A 27,629-nucleotide genomic window follows, 5' to 3' on the forward strand; every position below is an offset into this window, starting at 1 on the left:
ACATATGAATATATACACACACTCACAATAATGTTGCCTCTTGCTAACAGATGTTACCATTGCAAAGCTTTTGTGCAAAGCTTTGTCACCTCCTCAAGGAGGAGCGTGAGCTATTTCATAGCACATCTCTTCTGTCAAAGTGCCACTGCCTATGACAGGGGTGCAGCACCTTCCTCAGCAGAGGAAAAGCCCATTGAACCAGGGCTCTGCACCACTCACACATTGTGAGGGCCCTTTTGTGAAAAATGCAGCAGCACCTCAACAAAAACAGACAGACAGATAATTACAAGACTGGAGCATTTGGTTAGACAACTGGTTCATATCTGGACATCTTAATTAAACACCTGCACCCAGGCACTGAGCCTGCTAAGATCTGAGGCAGATGCACGACGAGTGGATCAGGATCTTTAATTGAGTTGCTATAAACTTAATTAAAACTTCTCTGGAAAGTAGTTCTCTACTCATTCCACTCTTTCTCTACAGACAAGTACTTTTGCTCTTTTGTTACAGTCTTTTCAAGCAGAGAAGTTTGCCATATATTCAAAGGCCTTTCAACAAAACTGTAGCATGTGCTTTGACATGGCTTAAAAGGCAATGATGGCTTTTCATTTTTACTACTATAGAAAATCAAACACTTGTAGCTTTTTTTTTTTTTTTTAAAAGCTCCTAACTTCTAAGAAAATGACAGTTCTGCAAATCACTGAGTTGGATATAAGCCATTAATCCCACACTCTGAGTGCCTAAATCCTTATTTAAGTTATGAAATTTTGGTTGGAATATTTGAGATAGTTCATGAAGATGCATAAAGTTTGTACTCCACCACTCACTGCATTTCAGAGGGAATTAAGTTTTACTGTGAACTAAAATAGAGAAAGAGAGGAAGTCCCATGGTAATATTTAAAAATGTCATTAGCTATGAAATGCCAAGTGCACAAACAGCTATTATTAGAAGAGCAGTTCCACCACATGCTCTGTCCTCATGCCTGGAAGTCAGTCTTTGAGAAGAGCACAGCTTGACCAGGAAGAAAAGCATCTTCTCCCCGTTTGCAACACTCAGTGTACCCTTTCCTACAAAATGGGAAAGGAGAAGGCTGGGGAGAGAATGGCACCTTGAATACATCTTGCCTGGACAAGTGCTGGAGTCATGAGACTTTTGGTGATCCAGATGAGCTACACTACCACAGGCTTTAGTTTCAACTATTTTTAGTGAGAGTTTCCTGATCAGGCCCCTAAATTACAAGGTTCTCATCACCTACCTTAGAGAGGAGGTGCTGGGCTGTGCACACCAGGCTGGGTTGAGCTTTAGGGCAGCACTCAGCTTGCTGCCTTGGCTTGCAGAGCTGGGAGAGTGAGGAACCACATCCAGTGCATTGCTACAGGCACTGCTCCAAGCTCCCCAAACATTCCAAAGACTCATTCCAAACTTATCATCATCCAAAGCCCTTCCTAGTTCTAGGGGGCTATCGGGCAGCCCAAACAAACAACACCAGGTTTTCCAACTCTGACTCTTAATCACAAACCCCACCAGTCTGACATACCCGTTGCTTTTGTTTCTCATTTATTTGTGCAACCCCATTATATTCTTTGACTGTTTCCCCCATGCTGGACAGATATAGTCAGTGGTAGAGCTGGATATGCTTTTATAACACATTCAGCTTGGAAAATATCTTCAAGTTAAGTTCACAGATTGTGATTTACTGTTGACATGCAATTGCATAGAAACTGCCCATAAAGAAACACCTAAAATTTAGACATAGCTTTTTTTTTTTTTATTTCTTCTCTATATGGACAACTCACAGTATGTGTGTTCTTTTGCTATGCCTCCTAATTAGAGTACAAAAAAAAAAAAAAAAAAAGTAGTTTTTTTCTTTTTATTTCTTATGCCAGAAGTCAATATCTTAGATTACAGTAAAGCACATAGGAACCAAAAAAACATATTCTGATGTCCCCTTACTTTCCCATGTGCCTTTCCTCATTGAGACTATAGAATTTAGGACAGTTTGTTTTCATGTTAGTACCTACAGGGAAACTGGCTGGGGCCAGGATATTCCCAAAACAAAAAGCTATCTGAGGAACATACACAACCCCCCACACTGGTAATAAAGTACAGAGGACTGAAGAAAGTGTCATCATGAAATGAACCCAGTTTCTGTCACATTTAGAGAACTACATATGTGTTTATAATGTCAGCCTCAGTTTCTCCACTTGCAGCAAGTCCGCTTTTACCTATCTGATCATTCACTACTAGGGTAAAGGAGAAGTTATTACTGAAAATATTGCTAGAGGCAACACATGTGTCCATTTCCAAAGCAGAAATTACATTAAGAAGTCATAGTGAAAAATCTAACTCTGGAATATGACATTTAAAGAATCCAAACCTTCCATTTAGTACCTTGTGAGCGATCTCAGCTAATACAAAGGTGTCAGAGATGTCAGATCCTTCATCTGGGTGCAATCTTCCCAGGCACAAGTAAATACATCTTTTAACTACCTAGACTTGCTCTATTTTACCTGGAAGGGAGGAAAAAGCTCTGTGGAGATATTAGAAAGATAATGCCTCTCACACAGTTGAGGCTCTAGGTGAACTCTGCAAGTAAAGGGAAAAAAAAAGAGTGCCTTTCTTTTTCCTCATAAAGAGTTTTCAAAGAGCCACATCTCAAGGGGAAAAAAAAAAAAAAGCCTGAAGTAGTGAGACTGATTGCTTTTGAATTATCTCAGCATGGTGTCATCTTATCTGAAGTTCTCATTTGTTCCTGTGACTAGTAATTGGGCCCTAAACTGACTACCAGATTTAGCAGGATCAAGCTCTCAAATTCAGAGCACTGCAGAAACACAAAGAGAATTTTTGATCTTTAAACTGAAAGATAAATGGATGTTATCCATGTGACATGTGGCACTTCAAGTACTGAACTAAGGGGGTTGGGGAGCAGGCTTTTTGGTATTTGGTGTGTTCCTTTGCTAATAGTAAGATCCACGTCGCTCTTAGCTTCTGCCATGGTGAAAACTGTGAATATTGGCACATCTGTGAAAAATGAGTGACAGGCCAAGCTTATAAACTTATGCATCATTTGCCAATATACCTGTATTTCCTGAAGTAACCAATTCTGCCTAATCACAGACTACAGAAGAGGCTTGTATACCATTTTGCTGTTTGTTAGTTTTGAGCTGCAGATTAGCTTGATAGGTTTAAAGGACTCAGGATGACATATTAATTTCTATCAACAGAGATAAGATTATATTTGGAACAGACTGATTGCAATCTGTATTTTTGCACTATAATCTTATGCAAAGTGCGTGAAATTAAAATTTACCATTGTGCTCTGTTATAAAACAAACAAGTTTCTGAATATTTCACAATTTCAATTCACCACCTCTTCTATTTTTGACTTAGACCCAAACTTAAAGAACAAACCTCTCAGCTTCACAGGCCACTTTATCATTTTATCAACCAAATCCTTTCTATTCAGCAATGGAAAATAAAACTAATAGTGTGCCAGAATGATAATTATTTTTGATGGGCATAGACTCTAGTAATTCAAATTCAAAAGCAAACAGGTGCATGTATCCAAGTTTACAGACCATCAAACATTTCTGGATGCATTAGCCTTATTTCTGTTTTGATGTGTATGAATACAAGTGTGTGTGAAAAGACAGCTCTATTACAGACTGTGTGCTAGTGAAAAAAATAATATTTTTCTACTTGAGCCCCCTTTTTAATTTTTAGTGCTAAGTCTAATTATATTCAAAGTCCTTCTTCTACATCCATAAGGACTGCTGGCCTATTAGTGGTGGCAGGGATTGTGTCATTAAAACTTTCTTCCATATAAATCAAATTATTGGAAGAGGCTAGATGAGCATTTATTACTGAGGCACTCTCAGCTCCCTCTAATGAGGTCAGAGAAGCTGAACTTATTTTGCATTTGGAAGAGATAATGCTAATCAGCTGCTACTGAGCACAGCTTCAAGGTGACTGCTGTGTCCCAGTAAATCTGTGTCATATTTGCACGTAGATAGATGTGGAACTACAGCACATTAAGAAAATGAAATGTATCATCTTAATAATTAATATTTTATGTTGATGACTCAATTACCTGTCATATCCTATAGGAACACTTTCACACAGTGGGAGATATAATACAGCACAGTTTTCTATTAATTTAATACTCAGTTAATCTGGTGCTCCAATTTTCCATGGGGAAAAAAACCCACCCAGATGTGTTTGCTACATTTTGATCTATTTCTATTTTAAACCAGTCAATGCATGAACTTTTCTGCAGTTAAAAACAAAATTTTATTATCCCATTTCTCAAATCCCTTCCTTAAAACTCATATGGACTTTAAAAAATTATTTCTGAACTGGTCTCTAGGTATTTAAATTTCATCTATGAGTGTCAGACAGCTCCAAGGAAAGCTTCCAAAAATTATATTCAGGTCTACAAAATTTAAATTCATAACCAGCCAGATTCCATTAAGTATCATTTCCAGATAAGTGCAAAGGAACATTAGCAGACCAAAGACTGGAAGCTAATGAATTCTGGTGCTCTATTCTCCAGGAACAGGTATTTATACACTCACTTTTACCTCTCTCGTGAAGCCCTTTAGTTCATTTCAGATGCCTGCTCTCTACCTGTGTCTCTCCCAAGCCTGTCCACATTCAAGGTATCTTTATTCACAACTATATACTGAAATTCTGTTGCCAGGCAACAGAATTGGTAGCCCTGTGTGCCTCAGCTCCTGATGCAGTCTTCCCCCTTCTTGATTTGTATTCCTGAACCCATCTGCTCAGAATTAAAACTGCCTTAAACTAATCACAAGCAGCACTGCCTCTCCTTGAACAAAAGTTTAGGATATGGTTGGCAATACATTACAGGATATTTTGGAAATATTAACAAGATTCAAAGCTGTGCAGAAATAAATCTTTTGCTTTCTTCGTATCAATTCTCTGTTTGACAACCATTTCCTAAAAATGACACGCAGACTCTACTGTATTTTGAATTTCTATTGTATTCTTGCAGCTTTGAACTACAATCCTGCAGCTAAGTGTTCAACACAATAGAAAAACCTAAAGAGATACGCCTGGAACCATTTCCAATTCATTTTTTCTGATGCTTTTAACTTCTGGCATTTCCACAAATTAAAAAGTAATATGTTCCAGTGGATTTGCAGATGAAGCTGCTCTTCTGCCCAAATTTTCACTCGTTGCTATTCACTCAAGTAGTAAAAAGGTTAAGGGAGAGGAATTTGGAAACAAATGTTACCTTCTCCCACCTTATTTAGTGTTATTCTAATGGTATGCCAACTTCCAAAAACTGAAAACTATTGCAGAGGCAACTACAGAGTAAAATTGAAGGTCATTTCCTCCTAGCAGCTCCCATGTTAGAATTAGAATGACAGTTTTTATACAAAAAGCAAAAGAGACTCAATCCAGTTAACATGTAACTATCACATTATACAGTAAAAGCCTGGAAATATTCCTTGGAAACTTCATGGGTTCCCCTCGCAGGATTAGTTCCCCTCATGTGAATGACTGGGAAAAATAGGAGTGGGGGAGCAGGCACAGCAGCAACAGCAGAGAATGTGTGAGGCAGCAAAGGGCAGGTATTCTGTACTCTGCTTGTTCTATTAAAAATCCATCAAAAGAAACATAATTTTTATGTTTAAAAAGTTTCTAATGATGCACTGCTAGACAGTTGAAAATGTAAGAGAAAAAGTTGTCAACCCATTACTAATACAGCAAGATAGTCTAAACCAACACCTTATCAAAGACATAATTATAAATAAATAAATAGATATTTTATAGCATTCTAGTTTTCAAAAGACTTTTTCAGCCATTTTACCACTTTAGCACTTAGTTTATATTGTTGCTTTCTACAAGTCTAAGGAAGAGTTTAATAGGTATTCTTGAAATTAAGCAACAGGATCTCAAAATTCTACCTACAAGCATTTAAATGAGTCAAAGGCAATACAGCATTTATCCTTAAATCTAGCATTGACTGCACTATTCACTACAACAACATCAAATCCAGTAAGTACTTCAGAAACATCATATTTAATTTCATCACGTATCTTGGCATCTATCTTGGAACTCGGGAATTGGCTACAATTTTGCATAGATGAACAGCTCCATTGCTGTTCCATTAATTTACTCTGTCCAAAATTGCAGGGAAACAGTACTTAACAGAACACAGAAGCACCTCTTGAAGATTTTCTGAGAATCTAATAATTGAATATATTTCACTTTCAAATATTTTGGCATTTTGTGCAGTGGGTCAAATTTGTGCAGTGTTGCAACAGCATGAGGCTGACTCTGGCTGGATTTCAGGTGGCTACCAACACTGCTCTATTACTCCACTCCTCACCTGGATAGGGGAGAGAAAATATAATAAAAGAGTCATGGGCTGAGATAAGGGCAGGGAGAGATCACCAGGTACCATCACAGGCAAAACAGACTCAACTTGGATAAATTATGACCAATCAAATCAGAGTATGATACTGAGAAATAAAAATCTGTGCAACATCTTCCTCTGATCCCTTCTTCCTTCCCAAGCTTGATTCCCAGTTCTCTACCTCCTTTACCCCAGGGAGACAGTCAGCTCATCACGTGTTGGTTCTCCATGGGCTGAGAAGAACAGCCATGGGCTGCAGAAGAGTCAGCTCTGGCTCCTGGAGCACCTCCTCCCCCCTCCATCACTGACCTTGGCACCCACAGGGCTGCTTCTCTCACGTATTCTCCTCTCTTCTCTGGCTGCAATTACTTCTGTGCAGGAACTTCTTTCCCTCCTTGTTATATTGTCCCAAAGGCTCTACCACCATCACAGATGGGCTCAGCCTTGGCCAGTGGTGGGTCTCTCTTGGAGCCAGCTGGCATTGGCTCTGTCAGACATGGAAGCTTCTGGCAGCTCCTCATAGCAGCCACTCCCATAGCCCTGCCCTGACCAGAACCTTCCACAAAACCCCAGTACATAGAGAGAGTCAGAAGAGTGACTCCATGGTGGTTATCCCAGTGGAATTATACAAAACAACTGTCTTTGAAAAATGCGTTAACAAGCACAGTTGAGCAGCCTTTTTTATCACTCCTATTGTGCTGCAATCTAAAGGACAGAAACTTAAGAGGCCTGTGAGCTGCCTCTCCAGCAGGCATGTGTGTTCATTTTCTGTGACTGAAAATAAAAAGCCTGCACAGAGAGGAGAACACTTGCTGCTTGAGCATCAGCAGGCCTGTTTCATTAAGCATGCACGGTAAATTTTCCTCAAGAAATCTCAGAATCACTAAGGGTATGCAAAATTAATAGAAAGATGAATATTTAAAAGTACTAGAAAAACACGTCTCAGCATTCAGGGCTCATTGTAACCTAAGCTCATGATGTAAAATGGTATGATCAAGCTAGCAAGGGACTAGAATAAAAATTACCCACTAAACTTTCCTGGGTAGCCTAAGAAGATTCTCTGAAGAGTGATTTAAATCCCCCCATAACTTTATTAATTATCAGGAAGGCAATTTATTCAGATGGACACCTCATAATGTAAATGCATATATAACACATTAATCTGTTATATTTTAAATGAATGAGTTCAGATAACACTGAAAAAGTGGTAATGTTTTTGAGATAATAGTTTAACATAAGCAAACTGGAATACTTTATATTAGCTCTATGTTATCTCCACTCTTCACACTGCTTCAAGGTCAAGATCACAGAGCTGAAGCTCTTCAAGTTTTGATTTAGTTAGTGTATGCAAACTAATTATGGTAAACAAAAGTCTGTTTTGCAAGTTAAAAACAGTTTCAAATTAGGAAACATTGCACTGGATGAGCCTAAAATGTATTGCATCATAGTTGAGAATCAGGGCTGTGTTTTAATGTGCATGCTTGTGTTTCCCAGAACACAAAAAAAATAAAGAAAAATCACATTTTAAATTGCACTTAGGGCTTATTTAGTGATAATAGCTTGTAATAACTCCAGCTGCTCTTTTAAGTGCATATTCCATATCAAGATACATTGCCATGGACTTTGCCAAGACACAAGCAATCTAGTGAGCAATGAGGGCACAAGTCCACATTCTCAGTTTTGCAGTAGATGCACCCTGAGAACAAGTAGCTGTAAAATCCATGTTGTAGATCTTTCTCCCTCCTTGGAGTGGGAGAACTGGAAGTACCAGCAAACTAGACTTGCTGACAGCCACATGCCACTGATCAAGGGATGTCCCAGTTTCAAATTCAACAGGTAAAGCAATGCTGTGAAGTTCTGTGCGGGAAGTGCCAAGCGGCCTCTGCACACACAGCAGACAGGGGCATCAGGCTCTGGGCTTCACTGATGCATTTTGGTTTTCATGAGCAGCTCACAATTTCTGTCACATCAGACACTTCTGTGTTGTACAGCAGTGCTGTTATTCAAACAGCTTGGGCTAAGCAAACTCTTAACACCATGAACAAGCATCCACGGATGCCAGGTCTGAAGCACACAGGCCACAGAAATAAGCTGGCACCACTAGTCCCCTTCTGCCTGCCTTGTTCACCGAGTCCTAGTGTTCACTACTGCTTTTGTGGTCGCCTTCTGCAGGGACAAGAGAGGTCACAGCTAAAGCAAGCCCCATTGTAGGAAGCTAACAGATACTGATGATTTCTGAATTTAACATGATTCCTCTAAACAAACCTGAAGTCCCATTAAATCTCATTGAGTACTGATTACTTTAGCAACCTACTCCTGTGAGCTTAAATAGGCCCCTGCAGGTTGCTCAGGCCAAAGAGCCATTTTAATGTCTTTTTCACAGGGCTCTGGCACTCTCCCCATACCAAAATATTTCTTCTGTATATTCAACAGTATCTGCTCCACAGCCTTTTCTACAAACCCCTTGACACCCTTTCTTCTGTTTGGGCCTCCTTCACAACTCTGCCATGCTACTTACTCAGCAAGTACAGGATCTGATACAGCATCTGCAGTGCAGAGCTTGAGCCAACTGATTCTCAAGAAATTTGTTACAAAAAGGACAACTACACATAGTTTCTGAACATAGTTCACAACCAAATATCACTCCCCAGTGTTTGTGTTCAGTACTCACAAGAACTGACACAGGATGGTCTGACACCTCCAGCTCCCAGTGCAAGGGTTAATGGTACCAGATTATCTCCAGCCACCAATTTCAGTGACAAACCAAAAAAACCAAAACAAGTCTTCAGTGACACCAGGAGACTCCCTAGCCTAACAGCTCTCCACCAGTAAGTCTCCAGATCAAGGAACAGTGAAAATCAGTTAGAGAAGATTTTCCTACCTTCTACCCTTCAAAGGGGGAATCATCTCATGCTGCTGAGCTGTGTCAGGACACAGGACCGTACCATGCTTTCAGAGCACAGCACCATCACTTGAAACACTTATCTACTTTAGGCTGCCAGTGCTGATCAGGTAATTCAGAAGCAGGGAGCCCAATCCAATTCAGATAGCAGTCATTTAAGAGCTTGTTTTTCCTGGAGTTTTGACATAATAACAAAAGTATTGGAGTTTAATGTATCCAGTAGACAGTTTGAAGGAGGATGTCAGTAGTAGTTGCAACAAGTGAGCTCTTCTCTCCCTGTTTATGCCTACAAATTCCATTCACTCCCTTGCAGTATTATCAGTTATGCTACAGTGTGATAGCCTGGTTTACAGAGCCAAAATGAAACATTTTGAGCTCATTTTCTCACAGGAGAGCTGGAGTTTGCATCATCAGCTTCAAGTCAACAAATTCTTACGGAGCCAGAGCCCAGGAATAAAAATTTGGATTCCCACAAGATACAGCCTCTGGAGCCATGTTGCTCATCTGCCTTTATAGCCATAGAAGCGTCCCTCCCAAGTCCCCAAAGTTGCTTTCCCACCCAAGCCATTATTTTAACCATAGAGACCAAGAGCCAAACTACAGCATGATTATTTATTATTCTTTTTTGGTAGTACAAAGGCAGCTTTACAAAAATGGCCAGTAGTCACTACCACAGTGAGATTTGTTACAACCTGATTCCCTGTAAATTGAAACCTGCAGGCAGGCATCAACTGTAAGAGACAAACTGCTCTTCCAAATCACTCAGTCATCAGTCAGCAAAGACAGACGTCTCAGTACAGCCTGAGCACATTCCAGTGTCACCCCATAATCTTGACTACTTGTTTCCAGGACATACCCAGGAATAAGAACCTTAAATTGGCTGGAAGTTCTGCCACTGCTGTGGCTGCTTAAACTGCTGAGAGTAAATCACTCCTCTTCATTTACAGGAAAAGTAGATGAATACAGCAAACTGAAGTGATAGAGGGATGAAGATGCAGTTCAGGACTGCTGACCAGTTAAGCAATAGTCTGTTCATATAAAGTAAGCATTTAGAGAAGTATTTTTGGTGTATCACGTTCTTTGTCAAGTGAAACTGCCCCTTCCCCTCTTCCTCACCAAAGCAGTGGAGTGTTGATAGAAAAGGGGAGCCATGTAAGACTTGGTAATTGATGACATTTTGCAAGAAAGTTCAGACTTCTGATCCATAAACCAGAAGGTGAGGTGTCTAACTTAGTCCTTCAGCTGGGAAACTTCATAGAGATATGCACCAAGCATCTTCACCCCCTGGATGTAGTTGTACCTGCAAAGAAGAGAGCTTCCTTTAGCAGCATCTTCACTGAGCTTTATTCCTAGCAGATATCCTCTTTGCAAAGCCCACACATCAGTCCTATGCATGATAAATACCACGGGAATTGTTGCTGTAGGCAACAGGCACTACTGCCCAAACCCCTATGTGCTCCCTGGCAAGACAAACACTACCCTTGGGGGAGAGGGTAGCCAAGCCCAGAGACCAAAATATAAAACCTACTTTTGGTTTCAAGAGTATCAATGTAGAAAGCAAAATTCAGCTACAAACTAGTTACCCAACCAGTCAGTCATTCTCTCCTGGGGAGGATGGCACTTTGCCATCCAGAGAATTAAACAAAAGCAAAAGCACAGTTATTGGTGTTTTTCATAATACATGCTAAGACACCCCAGAACAGGAATAGATATTCTCTTACCTATTTAGTTTTTCATTTTGAGAGTGAGCACCATCATCTGCAGCTCCAACAGGAAGCAGCATAACATTCTTGCCTGTGGCTTCTTGAAAAGTAAGGGTAACAGGAATGCTTCCTCCCTCCCTCGTCAGGTCTGGTTCAACTCCAAAAACTAGAAAAGTGATACTCTAGTCAGTTTGAAGTCTGTATTTTTTCCCCCACAAACGCTCACTTAAGCCATCATGTACCCATCTGCACCGGGTGCTGGCCAAATCAGCCAGACTGCAAAGGCTGCAAAACTGTGGAGCTTCTCCTCACAGATGTAGCACTGGAATACTGTCACTGTCAGAGCTCAGTTACACACCAACACTTCATCTGAAGGCCTGTCTGTATTCCAACACAAGTTAGAGTTGCTTTAGCTGCCCAATACAATCTAGCTAAACTGATTAAGAGGAGTGCTGTGACCAAACTTCATTGAATTCGGCTTAGCAGGTGATCTAAAGTCTCATCCTTGTGGAAAAGCAACACCACATCAACAAATTTGTCCCAGAAGCTCAGATTTCCATTTAAAGGTTGCACACGACATGCTTCCTCACTTAGTGAGCCAAAGTTATTAAACATGGGGGCAGAACACTTAATATTCAGCGAACATGACCTCCTCAGTGTTTCTTGAGGTGCTGGAACAAGAGACTTTTAATCCTACCAGTGCCAAGTGAAAAACCCACTGACCTGTCTTCATGGCCCTCCTACCAGCCATGTAGTGGGGGTGGTTGAAGTCTGACACCCAGGGTTTTCCACCGTGGCCTAAGTACACTTTGAATTTGTTGGGACTCCGCAGCTCCGCAAACTTTTTGTTCAAGTAGTCTTCAACCTGTAAGAAAGATTGAGTGATCTTATCTACTGTTAGCATTTGTATGAGCACTGACAAAGTTCATATTCTGAAAGCATCTTAGGGACTTGCAGATCACTACAACTGTGCAGCAATACTTTTCCTATTGCTCTTATTTAGAAGTATTCCAATGATTCTCTGCTCTGAAGTCAGAATATCTTCTTTAGGCAAATTAACAGTGTATCATAGAACAATTAGCCAGTATGTCAAACACTGCTGCTCTTGAATATGCATTTCTGGCAGCTCAAGTGCCCTACAACTAGGTTAGCATTTACTCCTAAGCCCTTTTGAGTTTAGAGAACTGGATAATCAGACCACCACAGTCCACTGGGGCACTACAGGATTCCCTCAGTTATCTCGTGTTGAGGTGCAGTACAGGCAAGATAGCAGGAAAGCAAATGAACAGAACTGCTTTAGAAAACAGAATAACTCTTTCCCCAAGGTAGAAGTTTAGAGACACTTGTTTGCATAGCAGAAATCCATCTCAACATACATTCTTTGTGACTTCTTCAGGAGTCATGTTTGGCACAAGCCTGATTGAGAACTTGCCAATCACTTTCCTAGGAATCACAGTCTTGGCACCAGAGGCTGAGAAGGCTCCTTCAATTCCATGGAGAGACAAGGATGGGTATCTCCACCTGTGCATAAGGATCTCTCTCTGTAGAAGCAAAGAGAAAAATGCAAGGTTCCATGAAGTTTGACAGAGTTCCCTAAATTAATTATTTCTTCAACTTCATAAGGAACTTGCAAGAAATAGTGCTTTTCCCCATGCAGAAATGCAGCTCATTGAAGATCACTCAGAAGCTGTTACTCCCAATAGGCATACATTTTGATAACAAAGCTGGGTTCTCAGCACCTTAAGATACTCAGCAGTTCTAGTCTCCTAGCTCTCCTGGCTCTCTCCTAGCTCTGTGGAACTTAGGGGACATGACCAGTCTGGTTCTGATTAGGACACAAGCAGCATCTATAAAGTTCTCAAGCACAGTTTGTAGGGAACATTGAAAGCTTTAATTCCCACTGCCTCACGACAGGCAGGTGCGTTCATCACTAAGACACTGCTTAAGTTCACATTTTCTAAAAGCCTCACCACTGCTCAAACTGAGGCTTACAGTGTGCTTTTCTTTATATCATCAGCTGTATTAAAAAGCCTGAACTCCAGGTTGATTAAACTGACCACCACTGCCTTCCAGGTACACTTCCTGCATTTACTCTGTTACCTTGAACACAGCTGTTCAATACATTGGATCATGAACTCTGCAGTTGCTGATTTGCCCTGAGGAGACACAAGTGCAGTGTCCCCAGCATGAGCGTCACTGCAGAAATACAGGAGATTCAGAAATTGTGTACTTTGTTAACAAGTTGCTTTTTCTGCAGGTACAACCTGCTTACAGTCTTCTCTCAAGGCAAATGTAGCTGTCACAGTTCAAATCTCTCAGCACATTTGTTTCTTATCTGGAAGTTACAGTCATCTCTCCCTAGCCCTAAAGCCCTTCTTGCATGTATGCAGCTTACAAGTCCTTTAGCTGGAATTTCTGTTGAGCCAAGACTGAACAGCTTCAGTTCAGTATCACAAAGAACATCTTGACAGCTCCTCCTTGTATCCAAGCTATAATTCATCCTTTAAAGGACAAGGCTAAGCAAGGAAGCCTGTGTGCTCCCAGTTGATATAAAACTGAGCATGTAAAGACAAGGTTGAGGATATAAATTGTTACTTATTCCTATTTAAGTTTGAAGTCTCCTGACAGTACTAGGACAGAAGACAGACCTGCACAAGTAAACTTGCCTTTTACAACACCTGTGTCTGCTTTTTATGACAGGAGATGTATTTACATCTAGGGTTTTAAAATTAGTATGTAATACCTGTACCTTGTAAGATTCAATGCTGTTAAAAGCATTCATTTGGAGAGCTCCCAGGATGAAGATTTAACTTTAGACATGAGTTCATTGAGCTTGAGATTGTTCAAAGATTTGAGCTGCCTAGCTCATGATTACAAAACAGTTCTTGTTTGCCAGGTCTAACAACTTGTTCAGCATGTCAGCCTTGAATTCAGCAAAGCTAGGTTTCAAGCTCTTTTCTCACCTAAGGAGCAATCATCTATGAGCAACTGCTTTATTTCTGATAACCCACTGAACTTCCTACAGATGTAGAAAATCAGATGTTTTATGTAGGTTGTCACCTGACCTCTGGAAAGCTGCCAACATTCTTATCTAGCATTAAGAGAACAGCATTAAAGTTCTGTACAAGTTTCAAACACGTTTTTATATTTATATATATTATATACATATTTATACAGAGTAAGGAGCAAATTTAGAATTGTCAAGACTACTTGAGTTAAACATGGGATTACCTAAGTTTTCAAGCACCTAACACTAGCAGCTCCTCTGCAAAGTGTTAAGTACGCAGTCAACCATACACTAAGCAAAATTATCTTCAAGACATTCTCACCATTTTGAAGACATCAGATGAATCCTCTGCCTAATAAATTACTTAATAACATACACACATCCACAGAAGTTCGTTTCTGGTCTCCCACTAATACAGACAGCTTGATCTAGATAGGGCAGAGAAGTGTAGCACACCTTTGCATCATGCAGAAGTCTTGATGCTCCTACATCTTTTGCATATTCTGTCAAGTCAAAATCAATCTTCTCATATAATGCCAGCTCCTCATCAGTAACAGGTGCCACTGCTTCATTAACACCCGGGATGAGGATTTTCCCTTTCTTGTCTATAAGAGAACCTGTAAACAAGAAGCACTTAATATCAGTATTCAATCAGAAGATACAAAGTGTCATTGCTTGGAACACTTTCCTTGGGAAACAGAAGTCTGGGCCTTCTGAAAACTCTGCAAATGCAATGAAATTTAGACTCCTATTTTCCAGAGCATGCGCCACTGAGCATCGAAGACACTTAAAAGAATTTGCCTGTATACAAAATGTGCACTTGCTTGCTACTCTGTTTAATCCTACTGCTACATTTCACTGGCTGTCTGAAGGTAGGATTCCCAAAGAGTTCACTATCATACCCACAGCAGAATTTGAGAAGACAGCTGATTTAATTAACATGCAAATTTGCAGCAAGGCTTTAGGGAAAGCTAAGTGTAAACAGACAACTTCTTGGCAAGACCTTCACCATGTTTCTATATCTAAGGCAGTAGGTTTGCATACCTGGCAAGCACCATTTCACTGCTCACTGCTTTGCTACTGCAAACTCAGTCATGCTTGGATGGTTCTTGCTCCAATTTTAACTGCATTCAGTGAAACCTGTGTTTTCTTACCCATTAGAGCAATGAGATCTGTCATGGCCTCATGTACCGAACCACCATAAACTCCGGAGTGAAGGTCTTTGTCACAACATTCCACCTGATTGAAGTGAATGAAGATTCAGCACAGAGGTTTTGCCATGTAGGGAGGAGACTAGAACAGCCAAAGCCCAGCTAGAAGTTCATCTGGCCAAGGGTCAAGGAGTGTCCCCATCATTTGTTCAAAGCAGAGGGTAGTATAGTGTCAGGGAATGAGAAAAAGGCAGAGGTATTTAACGTCTTTGCCTCAGTCTTCAATATCAGTTGCCCCCAGGATGCCCAGCTCCCTGAGCTGGAAGTTGGTGATGGGGAGATGAGGGAAGCCCATGATCCATGAGGAGATGGTTAATGACTTGCTATGTCAATTAGCCATCCACAAGTCTATGGGCCCAGATGGGATCCACCCCACCCCAAAGTATTGAGGGAACTGGTAAAAACTTGTCAAACCACTCTCAGTCATCTACCAGCAGTTCTGGTTAACTGGGGATATTCGATTCCAGCTGACTGGAAAGCACAAACGTGACACCCATCTACAAGAAGGATGTATGTGGATGAAGATATCTATGCTATGAGACTCCATTTCAGTGAAAGTGCTGGCTTATTTTGCTTCACACATCTGAAAGCTATCCCACCCAGCCAAGTATCAGAATAGCAAGAGAAGGATGTTTAGACAATTAGGAAAAAACACTCCACATAAGTAGCCAGCTTCATCTTTTCTGAAAAAAGCTACTGGCATGAAAAGGTTTACACTACCACTCTTCTCCTGTGGAAAATTCAGTTTAATAATAATGGATTTGCAGTGTATTTCAGCACCTACCTCTATGAAGTAGTAGCAGATGCCTCTCAAACCATAAGTAATACAAGGCTTCTTCTTGCCTAGCCAGTAGTTGTCAGAAATGCAAACATAATCCACATCTTTAAAGAAAGCATCTCGCTGAGCAAAAATCAGTTCGTCAAGGCCCTCAGATCCTGATTCTTCCATACCCTCTAGGCAAAACCTAATATTTACTGGAAACTCCTTTGAAATGAAAAACAAGAACAGATTTAGAATGTGAGAACACTTGACTCCTTGCGTGATCTGTAATTTTCATCTGTCGCATTCAAAGCGGAAAAAGGGACATGGCTAAAATAGTTCCATGACAGTGGAATTTGTTAATTATACACAAACTGGTTTAAAGTTTGGACTGTGCTTATGTTGAGGGCACTTATACCACCCTTCAATTGATGGAATTCAAACTCTTCAAAAAAGTATTAAAAACTTGTCCCCAGTCCCCTTAAGCATGGGAACACAGAAACCTGTTGCCAAAGGTTAGCCACCAGGCTAGGAAAATTAACAAACCACAGGAATTGCATGCCACAGTAGGAACAGAGCTACCCTGTCTATCCAGTCTAGCATATTCTATATACCTAGACAGCAACTGAGAACTGGTTATTCCTCTCAAAAGCAACAGAAACTTGTCTTGCAAGATTAAGCAAAAACCCTGAGCTATTTGTGATTGCACATTTTCTTTAACAGAAACAAGAAAAGCTCCCAATTTTAGTGTTACTAAGTTAACCTCCTCACAGAGCTGAGTGGCAGTGAGACATTAAGCCTTGAAAAAGGCCAAAGTAATTTGACATCCTTACATTATAGTGATCACATGTGATTATTCCTCCTGCTCCACATGCTTGCGTATGTATTTTCTTCCCCACATATTTCATTAAAGGCAAATTGTTAGAAGTGCAACCTAAGCTTCTACAGGACTAACTTGTCAGCAAGTCAACTTAACCCTACTAGGAAATCGGGAAATTTACAGGACTATTGCATCATTCCTCCAATCAGCTGAATAAGCAGGCTTCCCTCACAAGGGTTTGTAGATTGGATAACACTTATTGCTAGACTCAGCTGTGTGTGAAAAAGCAGAATATGTTTTGGGCACATACCTGATTAGTTTGTTGATAAGCCTCCAAGGCATTCAGCCAGGCAAGCACTGGACCTTTGTCATCTGTTGATCCTCTCCCATACAACTTTCCTGTAGAAACAAGATACAAATTAACCAGTGAGGAAAAAATTAGGATGAAGTTTCATCTCCTGCTTAGATGAGAACATTTGGTTTTGGGTAGTGTTTTTAAGCCTGCTTATGTAAAAACCTTTCACTTCTGATTCTTCATAAGTAGCAGTTTTACATCCTGCTTTACATACCCTTTCAAGTGGGATAGATACAGGACTGCAATAGTTCTCTCTTCTTAGACAGCAACCCCACCTCTTCCCCCAGCTGCTCCCTCAATAAGAGTTTATTATAGGCCAGGAAAAGACACAGCTGCCTAATTCTTCACTATAATACAATTTTCTACAAACACCTCAGTGTACAGAAACAAGTTTTTGGCTTTTAACAGAAACCTATCAAGTATTATCTTCAGTTCAATAATTCTTTGTTTGAAAAGGAAAAATTCCTTTTCAAGGAATTTTCACTGGCTAGTGACAAATCACTTCTCTGGATTCCCCAGATAAAAGGGGATCTCCCTAGAAAGAAATTTAGTCAAAGATGAGTTTCACAGGCCACAGGGAATTCCGAGGAAATATAGTACACGGGATCACTGCAGAGTCAGCTATCAGTGCAACTCAGAGCTGTGGCTACAACTCCTCAGCACTCCATGTAACCAGTGACAGAACAGGCCAGACAGCTTGCAAAGGTAAAAAGCCATTGGTGAATGTCTCCTGCATGGCCAGGCTCCACAGAGTCAAGCCACAGCCAGTCTAGGTCTTCCTAGGAGATGCGATAACTCAGTTTAGTAACTTGGACTCTGCTGCCTACAGCCAAGTGCCCAAGCAGAAGTACTAGTTGCACAGATACTCTCCTCTCTGGCAGTCATTAATGCTTATGGAACAGGAGTGGTTAATGTCCTTCTATTGATATGACCTTTAACACTGAGAAAGTGAAACAATGAAGAAGCTGTTGGTAGCACCAGCTTTTAATAGAAAAGGAAGTTTCAAGTCTTCTTGACTGCTGGCAGTGTTGTTTCAAGAGGAGATACTGCACCATTTCTTCATCCCCATTTATGGGAAAGGGACAAATTTTGGGGCACTACCTCTGCAAAGAGGTTCTGTACTCTGTACAAAGAGTACTCATAGTAGAGCAGTTAAACACAAGGCAACCCAAAGAGGCTGCTGTGCCACTCCTGTCTCCAGGCATAAAAGAGTTGTTTTGTGTATTTTTTCCCCTCAGTAATGGTTCAAAATTCCTGCAGTCTGACATGACCTTACAAGGCTTCAAGCTGTGAACAAGAAGTTAGTTCTAAAAAGCTCTCTGGCAACAAGCTGGCACCATGAAAGGAGCAGTTAAGATTGTGCTGTAGCTACACGGTAGAAAATATGCAAATTACAGGCTGGACTATCGGAAAAGGAAACAATCCCAAGAGTAGCTGAGATTTTGCAGCTAGACTTTACCATTTCCCCACCTGCACATTTTTACCTCAACAGTGTTAAATAAACACCCACACCACTTGTTACTCTCCTTCCCCCTCTCAATCAATGGCACAGCTTTGGAACGGCTGAGGAATACCACACTTGTTACAGAAGTGTTCATCGTTTGTGAAGTCCACTGCTCTTACCATCTCTTTCTACCAGAGTGAAGGGCTCGCTGTCCCAGCCATCCTCTAGTGCTGCTGGCTGAACATCCAGGTGACCATATACACACACTGTCTTCTTGCGTGGATCCGTGCCCAGTGTTCCCAGAACAATTGGCGGTAGGGGGATCTCTGATCCATCAGGCAGCTAGAAATAGGAAGGCAGAAGTTTTATTAAAATGTGGTATTTTATGTCAGTTTTAATCAGATATATGAATTACCTTAATACTGTGGAGGTTATGAGAGTAGAGGCACAGACAGCTAAACAAAATTACAAATAGGAAGGCAGAAGTTCTATTAAAATGTGGTATTTTATGCCAGTTTTAATCAGATATATGAATTACTGTGGAGGTTATGAGAGTAGAGGCACAGACAGCTAAACAAAATTAATCTACTTAAACCAATTGCCAGAAGCAGGGTGCCAAAGAAGGCCCAGTGGCATCAGGCCAGTTAGTTTCCTGACAAGTCTCAGTAACAGCCAAAATGTTCCAAGCAATTTAGAACTTTAGCTTTAAACTACCAATCCTACATCAGATTTTAGCAGAGTAAGCTGACTGCACGCCAAACTGCTATATCTAATGCTGACCTAAGCATAAGTGATAAACTCCATTCAGTATTGCTTGTCACTGCACTTTCATCCCATCTACAGTATAGCTCTCTGAACAAAAATTTACTGACAGTGGTAAGGCTGGGTATAACATGTGCCTACACCCAAATAAGATCAGCATAACAGACATATTTCTCTGTACCAGCCTACACTGTTACACTAAGGACAGGGTAGTGCTGATAATTCAACTCTTGAACTCCTGAACTGAGTTTTAGTTTAATTCAACTTGGAATACTGCAGAAACAATTATCACATGCTATTCCCAGTCAGCAAGTATTTCCCCTCTGGTAAACATGTACTTCTACACACTATTCAGCAGATGCAAGATCAGCTTTGACTTTTTGCTTATATGGGTCCCAAGCTCCACATTTTTATCAACAGGTTACATGGTCCTTGGCCAGCTGCAGCTCTATATGATTAAAGCACTACTGCAAGAATTTACAGTAATCAACACCACAAATTGCTGGGCAGCTGTAAAGCAACTTGGATCTGACAAGTTCAGTTGCTTTACATTGTCCCTCACAGATACAGCAGCAACACATAATACATTGACTAGCTCTCTCTATACTTAATATAAAACAGAACACTGAAGGTGACTCTTGCAGATTGATTAAAGTTACCTAATAAAAATATTATGTATAAAACTCTAAAATCAGTTCTTGCTACCAAAAAAGTTACAGTGATAAAAAGAACAACTTTGTCTCTGAATTAACTGAAACACTTTTGATGGGGTTTTAGGCTGCAGGTAGTAGCAGAGCTGGAATTAACCTACAGATTCCCTCCCAAGTCAGCTGTTTTCCTGCTGGAACCTGTAGCTAAAAACACGTGTAATTCAGTTGCCCAAACCAAAACTGCTCAGAAGGTTCCCATAAACACAGCTCTCACTCAGCAATCTTTCACACCAATTACAAGGACAACCTCCTACAACTAGTAAACATTCCAGTACAAAGTTTTTAATGCCACTATCCAAATCCTAGTCTAACAATTTTGGTATGGGTCTTGCTCTGAGGCAGGTAGTGGCTAGGCACTGCAGAGGAGGAGCATATAAAGTGGATATTTCCTAGGATGAGATTATCATTATCATTCTTATAGGCACATACATTTCTCCGGGGAAAAAAAAAGCAGTCAGGATGGCTAAAAATGAGGAGGCAAATAATTCTTTTAATGATACTTTTGTATCCAGTCAGGGTGCAATGCAATCCTGCGACAAATGTAACTCTTCTGAAAGAGTCCAGAAGTCTTTTGGCAGACTTACTGAAGCTTCAGTCAGTATCTTTATAGTCTATGGGTCTAAGGACCAATAGCAGCCTGTTGTTTAAATGTCTAACATTTTTGTTTGCAGGTGCTCAGTTCAAAAAGTATTTAAAACACATTTAATACAGTCCAAAATTTAATTCAGCACCTTTAATTGGGTCCCAAGGTTTACTATAAACAAAGGTTTTTAACAGGTTCAGACTGTGTGGCAGCAAAGACATTATCCTACACCCCAACAGGCCACTCACTGCCCACAGGACCTTTGTGTGGTGATCCTGACCCAGAAGTCCATCAGGCACCAAGGAATTAGTGACCCACAAAGATTAGCTGGATAGCCCAAAGCCTGTGCCACGCTATGCTGCACACAGTTTCACCTTCCTCCCTGTGCTGTGCATATCCCTGGACTGCAGGATATATTGAGCCACTTGATTATAACCTGAAGGCAGCTCCCACTGGGCACTGGGGATGACATCACCTGCATGTCCTTGACTTAATTTAAAAGTGCATCGAGAAATTCTCACACAAAATCCCTTCTGTGAGTGGAACTGAACAGCTTGAATAAATAAAATTGAAAAAAACTTCTATGCATGGGATCTGCGCAGTATGTTGGATGCTGGTTGGATGCCTGCTAGATGCTGCCCAGCTTGGAGATTCCAGTATCTGCAGGGGCATAAGAATGTCCATACTATCATCTTTCTTTATAGTGGTAAGTCCAATAAACAGCCTTTCAGTGGCGTCTAGGTGCCTTTCATACTGGGAACATAAGAAACCAGCACTTGCTCATGCAAAACACCTTGTCGTCTAAAGAGATGTTTTCATACTAAGCTGACATGGAGATGCTCACATACCTTTTGTTTCCCAATATCCATAAGTTTGGTTGTGCCTCCCAGTCGCTCAATCTCCTTGGCAGCAACCTCCATCATGCGTTTGATTTCACCCCTCTTCTCTGGCCAGGCTGACACACTCTGGATTGCCACCCACTCTGCCAGGCGCTGCAGACATGGAAGAGCTACAGGTTTTACTACACAACAGGCACCATGCAAATACCACCACTCCTTGTAATTCAACAGACACTGGTTTAAGTCAAGCTCAAATTGAGGCAAATCAGCTCTGTCCTCTGCTCAAAGAAGAACTTGTAACCAATAATATTACTCTCAAAAAGTTCTCTAAAACCTCACTCACCTACAGCTGTCCCTGCTGCGTAGCACAAAGACACATCAAGCAAGCTTCAGAGTATGACAGCTTGTGCCTATTGTCCCCTCTCAGTTGTTCTTTAAGTATCCAGAAGCAGCTAAAGTCTTTAGGGCCTCTCAAAAAGGCCACTTTAGCTGTTTCTCCCTGTCTGAGTTCAGCGAGAACAACTGGCAGAAATCAAGCTGAACACTTGTCACAGTTCATGCCTGAGTTCACAGCGCTGTACTACTGATTCCTTCATGGGTGAAAGGGATTATAATACAACTAAATAGCAGGTCAGCTAAGCAGCAAAGCACCTCTTTGGAGAGGGCAACCTCTCCCTCTGTACCCCAGCATAAACTGTTTTATACAAGAAAGCTTTGTTCCAGCCTCATTTATAATATACTTCATCTCCCATCTCCAAAGGGAAGAAACTATAAACCTAGTTTGGCATTCAGAAACCAGTGTCAGCTTCCTGTACCTCTAAATAGGTCACCAGTTTCACTATACACTAATAGATCATTTTCTAATACATTTACCATGGACATTAAGGTTTTTGAACAGAACTATGCCTACATTTAAGAAACAGTTTTCTGGCCAGACTCAAATCCCTCACACTTGCTGCCTGCTCTCCCCTCTCTCCCATTACTTGACATTACTACTGGGTGTATCATATAGATGTAACAACAAGCTTGAAGCTGACCACCTAACCTCTAATACCCCATAGCTGCCCATGCTGAAGGAAAAAACTGAAAAGAAAAAAATACTTACCTGAACATAGAGGTCCTGGTGTTCATCAATGTATTTAAAGAGGGTTTCAAGAGCAGACATTTTTGGACTAGTTTTCACAACAGTATTTCTGAAGATTCTGTGACAGAAAAATAATTTAGCTTTCACAGGGTTAAGAAGTAACAGTCAGTAATCAAAAGCCACAAGAGACTTTCACCTTTCAGCTTCTAATGCCACACATCAAGCTGTACTAATATAAAACTTGAGGCCTCTCCCTTGCATGAAATCACCACAGTGAAGTGGCTAAACAAAAGCATATTTAAATTTCAACACCACTCTTTATGCCTCTCCCCTCAAAATAACTTTCAAAGTTAAACTGAGTATTCTTGTCTCTACAGAGACTTCAATGAAATCATACTCTTCATTTTACTGCAGACTTACAGGCAAAATGCTACCCAAGTAAAATGCAACTTCAAAGAATAGATTTCCTTATGAGTTTAACTAATAGCATGCCATAGGCTTGAATGCTGGTAGCCACGTCCAAGAAAGCACCACACTTTGTGCTCTGCAGAAGAGGTTAAAAACAAGCAGTGCGAAAACTGTGCTTTCTTCAGCCTTAAGTCTCAGTCTGCCACTCAGATTTCACAAATAAGGTCAGAAAGAAGCCATGGGAACAGAGGCCAGCCCCAGCAGGTCACGAGCAAGTTGTCAGTGACTACTTCAGTGCTACCACTTCCTTCTTTTGTTTTTATTTCCACTGAAGTTCACATGAGAAAACCCAAGACTCCTTTTCAGTTTACTGTCTTCCTTACCAGTCTGAAAGCAATATTGAAAAGAAATACTGCCCACTAAAGCAACAAAGCAAACAAGCTTAAGCTTAACTCTCAAGTTAGAACTAAAGATACCTCATCTCTGCCAGGAAAACAATAAGCTTTACAAATCCCAGAGTGGCTAAGGTTGAAAGGGACACTGGAAGTCAGCTGGTCTAAGATGTGGCTCTACAACACATTACTCAGGATACTATCCAGGAGCCTTCTGAGTAACTCCAGAGGAGGGTCCCTGAAGTCTGCCTCTGGAATCCAAGTGCCTGGACTAGGAGGAAAAACTCTAGTGTCCACGAAATAAAAGCATGTTCAACAGCTCCAGCCACTGTGATTCAGTATTGTGTTGAGTCAGCTTTAAGCCTTTCTTCTGCTTCTACACAGTAGTCACAAGATTGTTAAAACATCTGACTGCTTGTCTTAGGATTTCCAGAGCATCTGACTGCTCTACATATCTGAAACAAATCCTTTTCAGCTGCAAGTTGTCCCACACAATATACTGCAATACAAGCACCAAATCTTCTTTCAAGCAAGGTTGTACTAGCACAGATACTGGTGTTTGACATACAAAAATCCTTTCCCCCACCAGAAAGGATTACATCGATTTAATGTAAAGCATCCATCAAGTTTAAATTTGGATAACTACTTTTAAACACCAATTAGAACAACCCCAAATCACCAGACAGGTACGCATTCACTTTAATAGCCATGAAAGGTGACAACTGAACACCTTCAGAAGGACTACAGAGACATAACCAAGTTAAAGCAATGCTTCTCACTGAAGCTAGGGCTCCCCAATGAAGCCACCCTCCTCGCATGCAGTTAGAGTTCAGGCAGGATTCATGTGGAGCTTTTCAGGAAACCAGCACACAGGCATCAGTCCAGGGCATCTGACCCTCCCCTTCATTCAACCCGTTTCTATAGCAACCTCAGAGGTCCAGCTCCACAACACAGACACAAAATACAAGTTACATGGAGGCTGACTTTCTGTCCAACACAAACAAGATCTGAACTATTTGTTAAGTCAGGGACTATTCTAAATATCACCTTAACCACAGTTAAATAGCCCTGAAATCACAAGGGCATTGAATCACACAAGTCACAGTGAAGAGCTACAAAGAAGCCTGCTCCAGAAAGCTTCAAACTACAAAAGTAACTATTGGTTACTACACAGCAAAAGGCTGGATGTTATTTCCCCCTTCGTCTACAAAACCAGGGTTTGAACTTCCTGTCAGTCCTGCAGAATGGAGAGCTGAACCCTTTCTACCTATGCAGGAGAGGCTCTACAGTTTTACCTTTTCACAGGACTACAGAAGTTGCACCTTGAAATAAAACAACCCAAGGGACTATTATTGCACCATTGCAACCTTGCCCTCCTTATCCGCAAACATTAATGTCCCAGCGCAGAGCACTGAACCAAGAGCGCTCTACAGCCACCTTTGAGCCCCATGCTCACGTCGCAGGCTCAGCGCTTCGGCCCGAGGCTGACTTGCAGGTTAAACGCGGGTTTCCTTACAGGGTTTTGCAGCCCCCAGGTCGGTGACAGCCTCGGGACGGGAGGGAAGGAGGCAGGCGCACGGCAGGCTGTCCTAAGGACAGTCCGGGGGAAGGCTCGCAGGCAGGGAGAGCCACAGCGAGGAAGGGGGCAGGAGCGGAGCGGCAGGACCAGCTTCTCTCCGGGGACAGCCACGGCGCCGCCGCGCCCCAAGGCCGAACAGACGCTCCCCACTGGGGGACACGGAGCAAGGCCCGGCGCGCCGGCGGCGCCGCGCAGCCGGCATTCCCGGCTCCTCCCTTCCAGGCCGGGCAGGGCCGCGGCGGCCACGTTCGCCGCTGCACGACAAGACCAAGGGACGCGGTCCGCCCGAGCCCTCCCGACACTCACCCACCGTGCCCACGCAGCCCCGCTTCCACCTGGAGTAAGGAAAACACCGCCCCCCACGGCGCTTTAAATACCCTCGCGCCAGCCCCGCCCCGCGCCGCGCGCCGCGCCACGCCGACTAATCCGCGGGCAATGAGCGACTCAGGGGCGGGGCTTGGGCCGAGAAGGGGCGGGGCCTCAGCGCGGGGTGCGGCCTGTCGGGGGCGGCCCCTGTGGGACGGGGCCGGAGTAATACAGCGGTGTCATAAAGGAATATAATATATATAATATAATATATAGGCGAATATAACATGGGGCCCGGGGCAGAGACCAGTCTGGACAACTGAATTATTCCAGCTGAAGCTGGGAGTATCTTTATGATCTTCCTACATTTGTGACTTAGATAGGTTTAATAGATTTAGGTGTGGTTTAGACAGGTTCCTAGGATCAGAATTAATTAGAGAATATCCTGGGTTGGAAGGGATCCACAAGGATGGCCAAAGTCCAGCTTCTGGCCATGCACGGGACATCCCCAAATATCCTACCTGAGAGCACTGTCCAAATGCTTCTTGAACTGTGTCAGGCTGCTGCTGTGACCACTTCCCTGGGGAGCCTGTGCCAGTGCCCAATCCCCAGGGTGAAGAACCTTTTCCTGATATCCAACCTAAACCTCCCCTGACACAACTCCAAGCCATTCCCTCAGGTCCTGTCACTGTCACCACAGAGAAGAGAGCAGTGTCTGCCACTCCTCTTCTCCTCACAAGAAAGTTGTGACTGCAGTGAGCTCTCTCCTCAGTCTCCTCCAGGTTGAACAGACCAAGTGACCTCAGCTGCTCCTCATACGGCTTCCTCTTACTACCCTTCACCGTGTTCATAGTCCTCCTTCGGATGCTCTCTAAGGGCTTAATGCCATTTTTATATTGTGGCACCCAAAACTGCCCCCAGCACTGGAGGTGAGGCTTCCCCCAGCTCAGAGCAGAGCAGGACAATCCCCTCCCTTGCCCAGCTGGAGATGCTGTGCCTGATGCCCCCCAGGACAGGGTTGGCCCTCCTGGCTGCCAGGGCACTGCTCAGGTTCAATTTCCCATTGACCAGAACCCCCAGGTCCCTTTCTGTGGCACTGCTCTCCAGCATCTCATTGCCTGGTCTGTACGTACAGCCAGGATGAAATTACCTAGCTGGCAACAAGTGAGAAACAGTGGGGCATGCTAGATGGTCTGTGAGCTGCCGTGGGGGAGAGCTACATAATTTGGGAACTTGGCTGGTGGTGCTGTGTGGGGTAAGGTAAGTGCTAGGGCCTTGCACACGGCAGGTCTGGCTGTAGGCCATGCTGAGCTGGAGATTCACTGGATGATGCCAGCCTTGGTTTGTCCCCAGGGAGCTGCCTGGAGCTGGGGATGACCTGGTGCCTCCCCAGACACCCAGATCCTGGCTGGGGATGGGATGGGATGGGATGGGATGGGATGGGATGGGAAGTGGCCGCCAGGCTCTGCCCTGGCAGGCCCCCATGGGGAGCTCCTGCCTCTCTTGGCAGCCCAGACTCTGGGGACCCCCTGACACCAGGACACCTGGCACTGTTCTATGGTGATGGGAGAACAGATGGCAAAATGTACCCAAAATGGACAAATGGAACTCAGAAACTGGAGTAAAGTTTATATTTACGCTTATGTTAGGAAAAATCTTGCCTGGAAGCAAGGGGAAAAAATATTTAAAAATAAAAATTTAACAAAAGGAAAGAGAAACTTCTTGTAAAAAGCAGTTTGTTGCATTTGTGAAGGATATTAAGTGACCTGACACAGGATGATTTATGGTGACCTATTTTATTCTCATGTTCCTACATGGAAGTAATCTTTGGTACTTTTTTCCGACATCCTTTAAAAAATTCACAAACCAAAATAGGAATCAAGGACACGAGCTGACAAAAGGAAGGCATTAAAGAAGCATTTGTTTTGTAGCAAATGTTGTGCACTGTATTATCACAGTTTTCTGCAAGCCTGTATTGATCTAAATCCACAAAGGATTATGTGAAGAACAAACACAAAAACCACACAGTAAATTACCTGAGGGAAAACAACAACTTTTTTTTTAAAAGATAACAGGCCCGATTGTCAGCTTTGAGAGCCTTGTAAATTGTCTTTATGGAAACACAGTTTTGTTTAACAAGGCTGTTAATTCGGAGGTGAAAATAACATATGCATGCATAAAAACCCTTTGGGAATAGAGGAGAAAGGAGGGGTGGGAAAAGATGCATTTATCAGAAATGGTTTAGGGACAGGGGATGACAAAGCAAAGTACTTTATAAAGAAAATATAAGAATGCTCAGCATTCTCTGGTCCTGACTGAGATATCTAAACATCTAAGCTGCTGTTTCTTTTTTTAATATGTTGTCCTTGTTGTTCTAG

At 42.1% G+C, this 27,629-nt stretch overlaps 1 protein-coding gene across 1 annotated transcript; it reads right to left on the bottom strand.

The window, feature by feature from the left end:
• Positions 1 to 9,886: 9,886 nt before the first annotated feature.
• Positions 9,887 to 25,372, bottom strand: CNDP2 (carnosine dipeptidase 2). The gene is made up of 12 exons (XM_041484833.1): positions 25,252 to 25,372; positions 22,588 to 22,684; positions 21,492 to 21,635; positions 18,768 to 18,930; positions 17,100 to 17,188; positions 15,994 to 16,194; positions 15,153 to 15,237; positions 14,455 to 14,615; positions 12,368 to 12,532; positions 11,715 to 11,856; positions 11,010 to 11,157; positions 9,887 to 10,588 (listed from the first exon to the last, which is right to left on the bottom strand). Exons 2-12 carry the CDS (start codon positions 22,645 to 22,647, stop codon positions 10,519 to 10,521), a joined length of 1,428 nt encoding a protein of 475 aa, XP_041340767.1. The 5' UTR covers positions 22,648 to 22,684; positions 25,252 to 25,372; the 3' UTR covers positions 9,887 to 10,518.
• Between the last annotated feature and the right edge of the window lie 2,257 nt (positions 25,373 to 27,629).

This window comes from Pyrgilauda ruficollis, unplaced genomic scaffold (genome assembly GCF_017590135.1).
Source record: "Pyrgilauda ruficollis isolate IOZ18807 unplaced genomic scaffold, ASM1759013v1 scaffold68, whole genome shotgun sequence".
In the NCBI taxonomy this organism is placed as follows: Eukaryota; Metazoa; Chordata; class Aves; order Passeriformes; family Passeridae; genus Pyrgilauda; species Pyrgilauda ruficollis.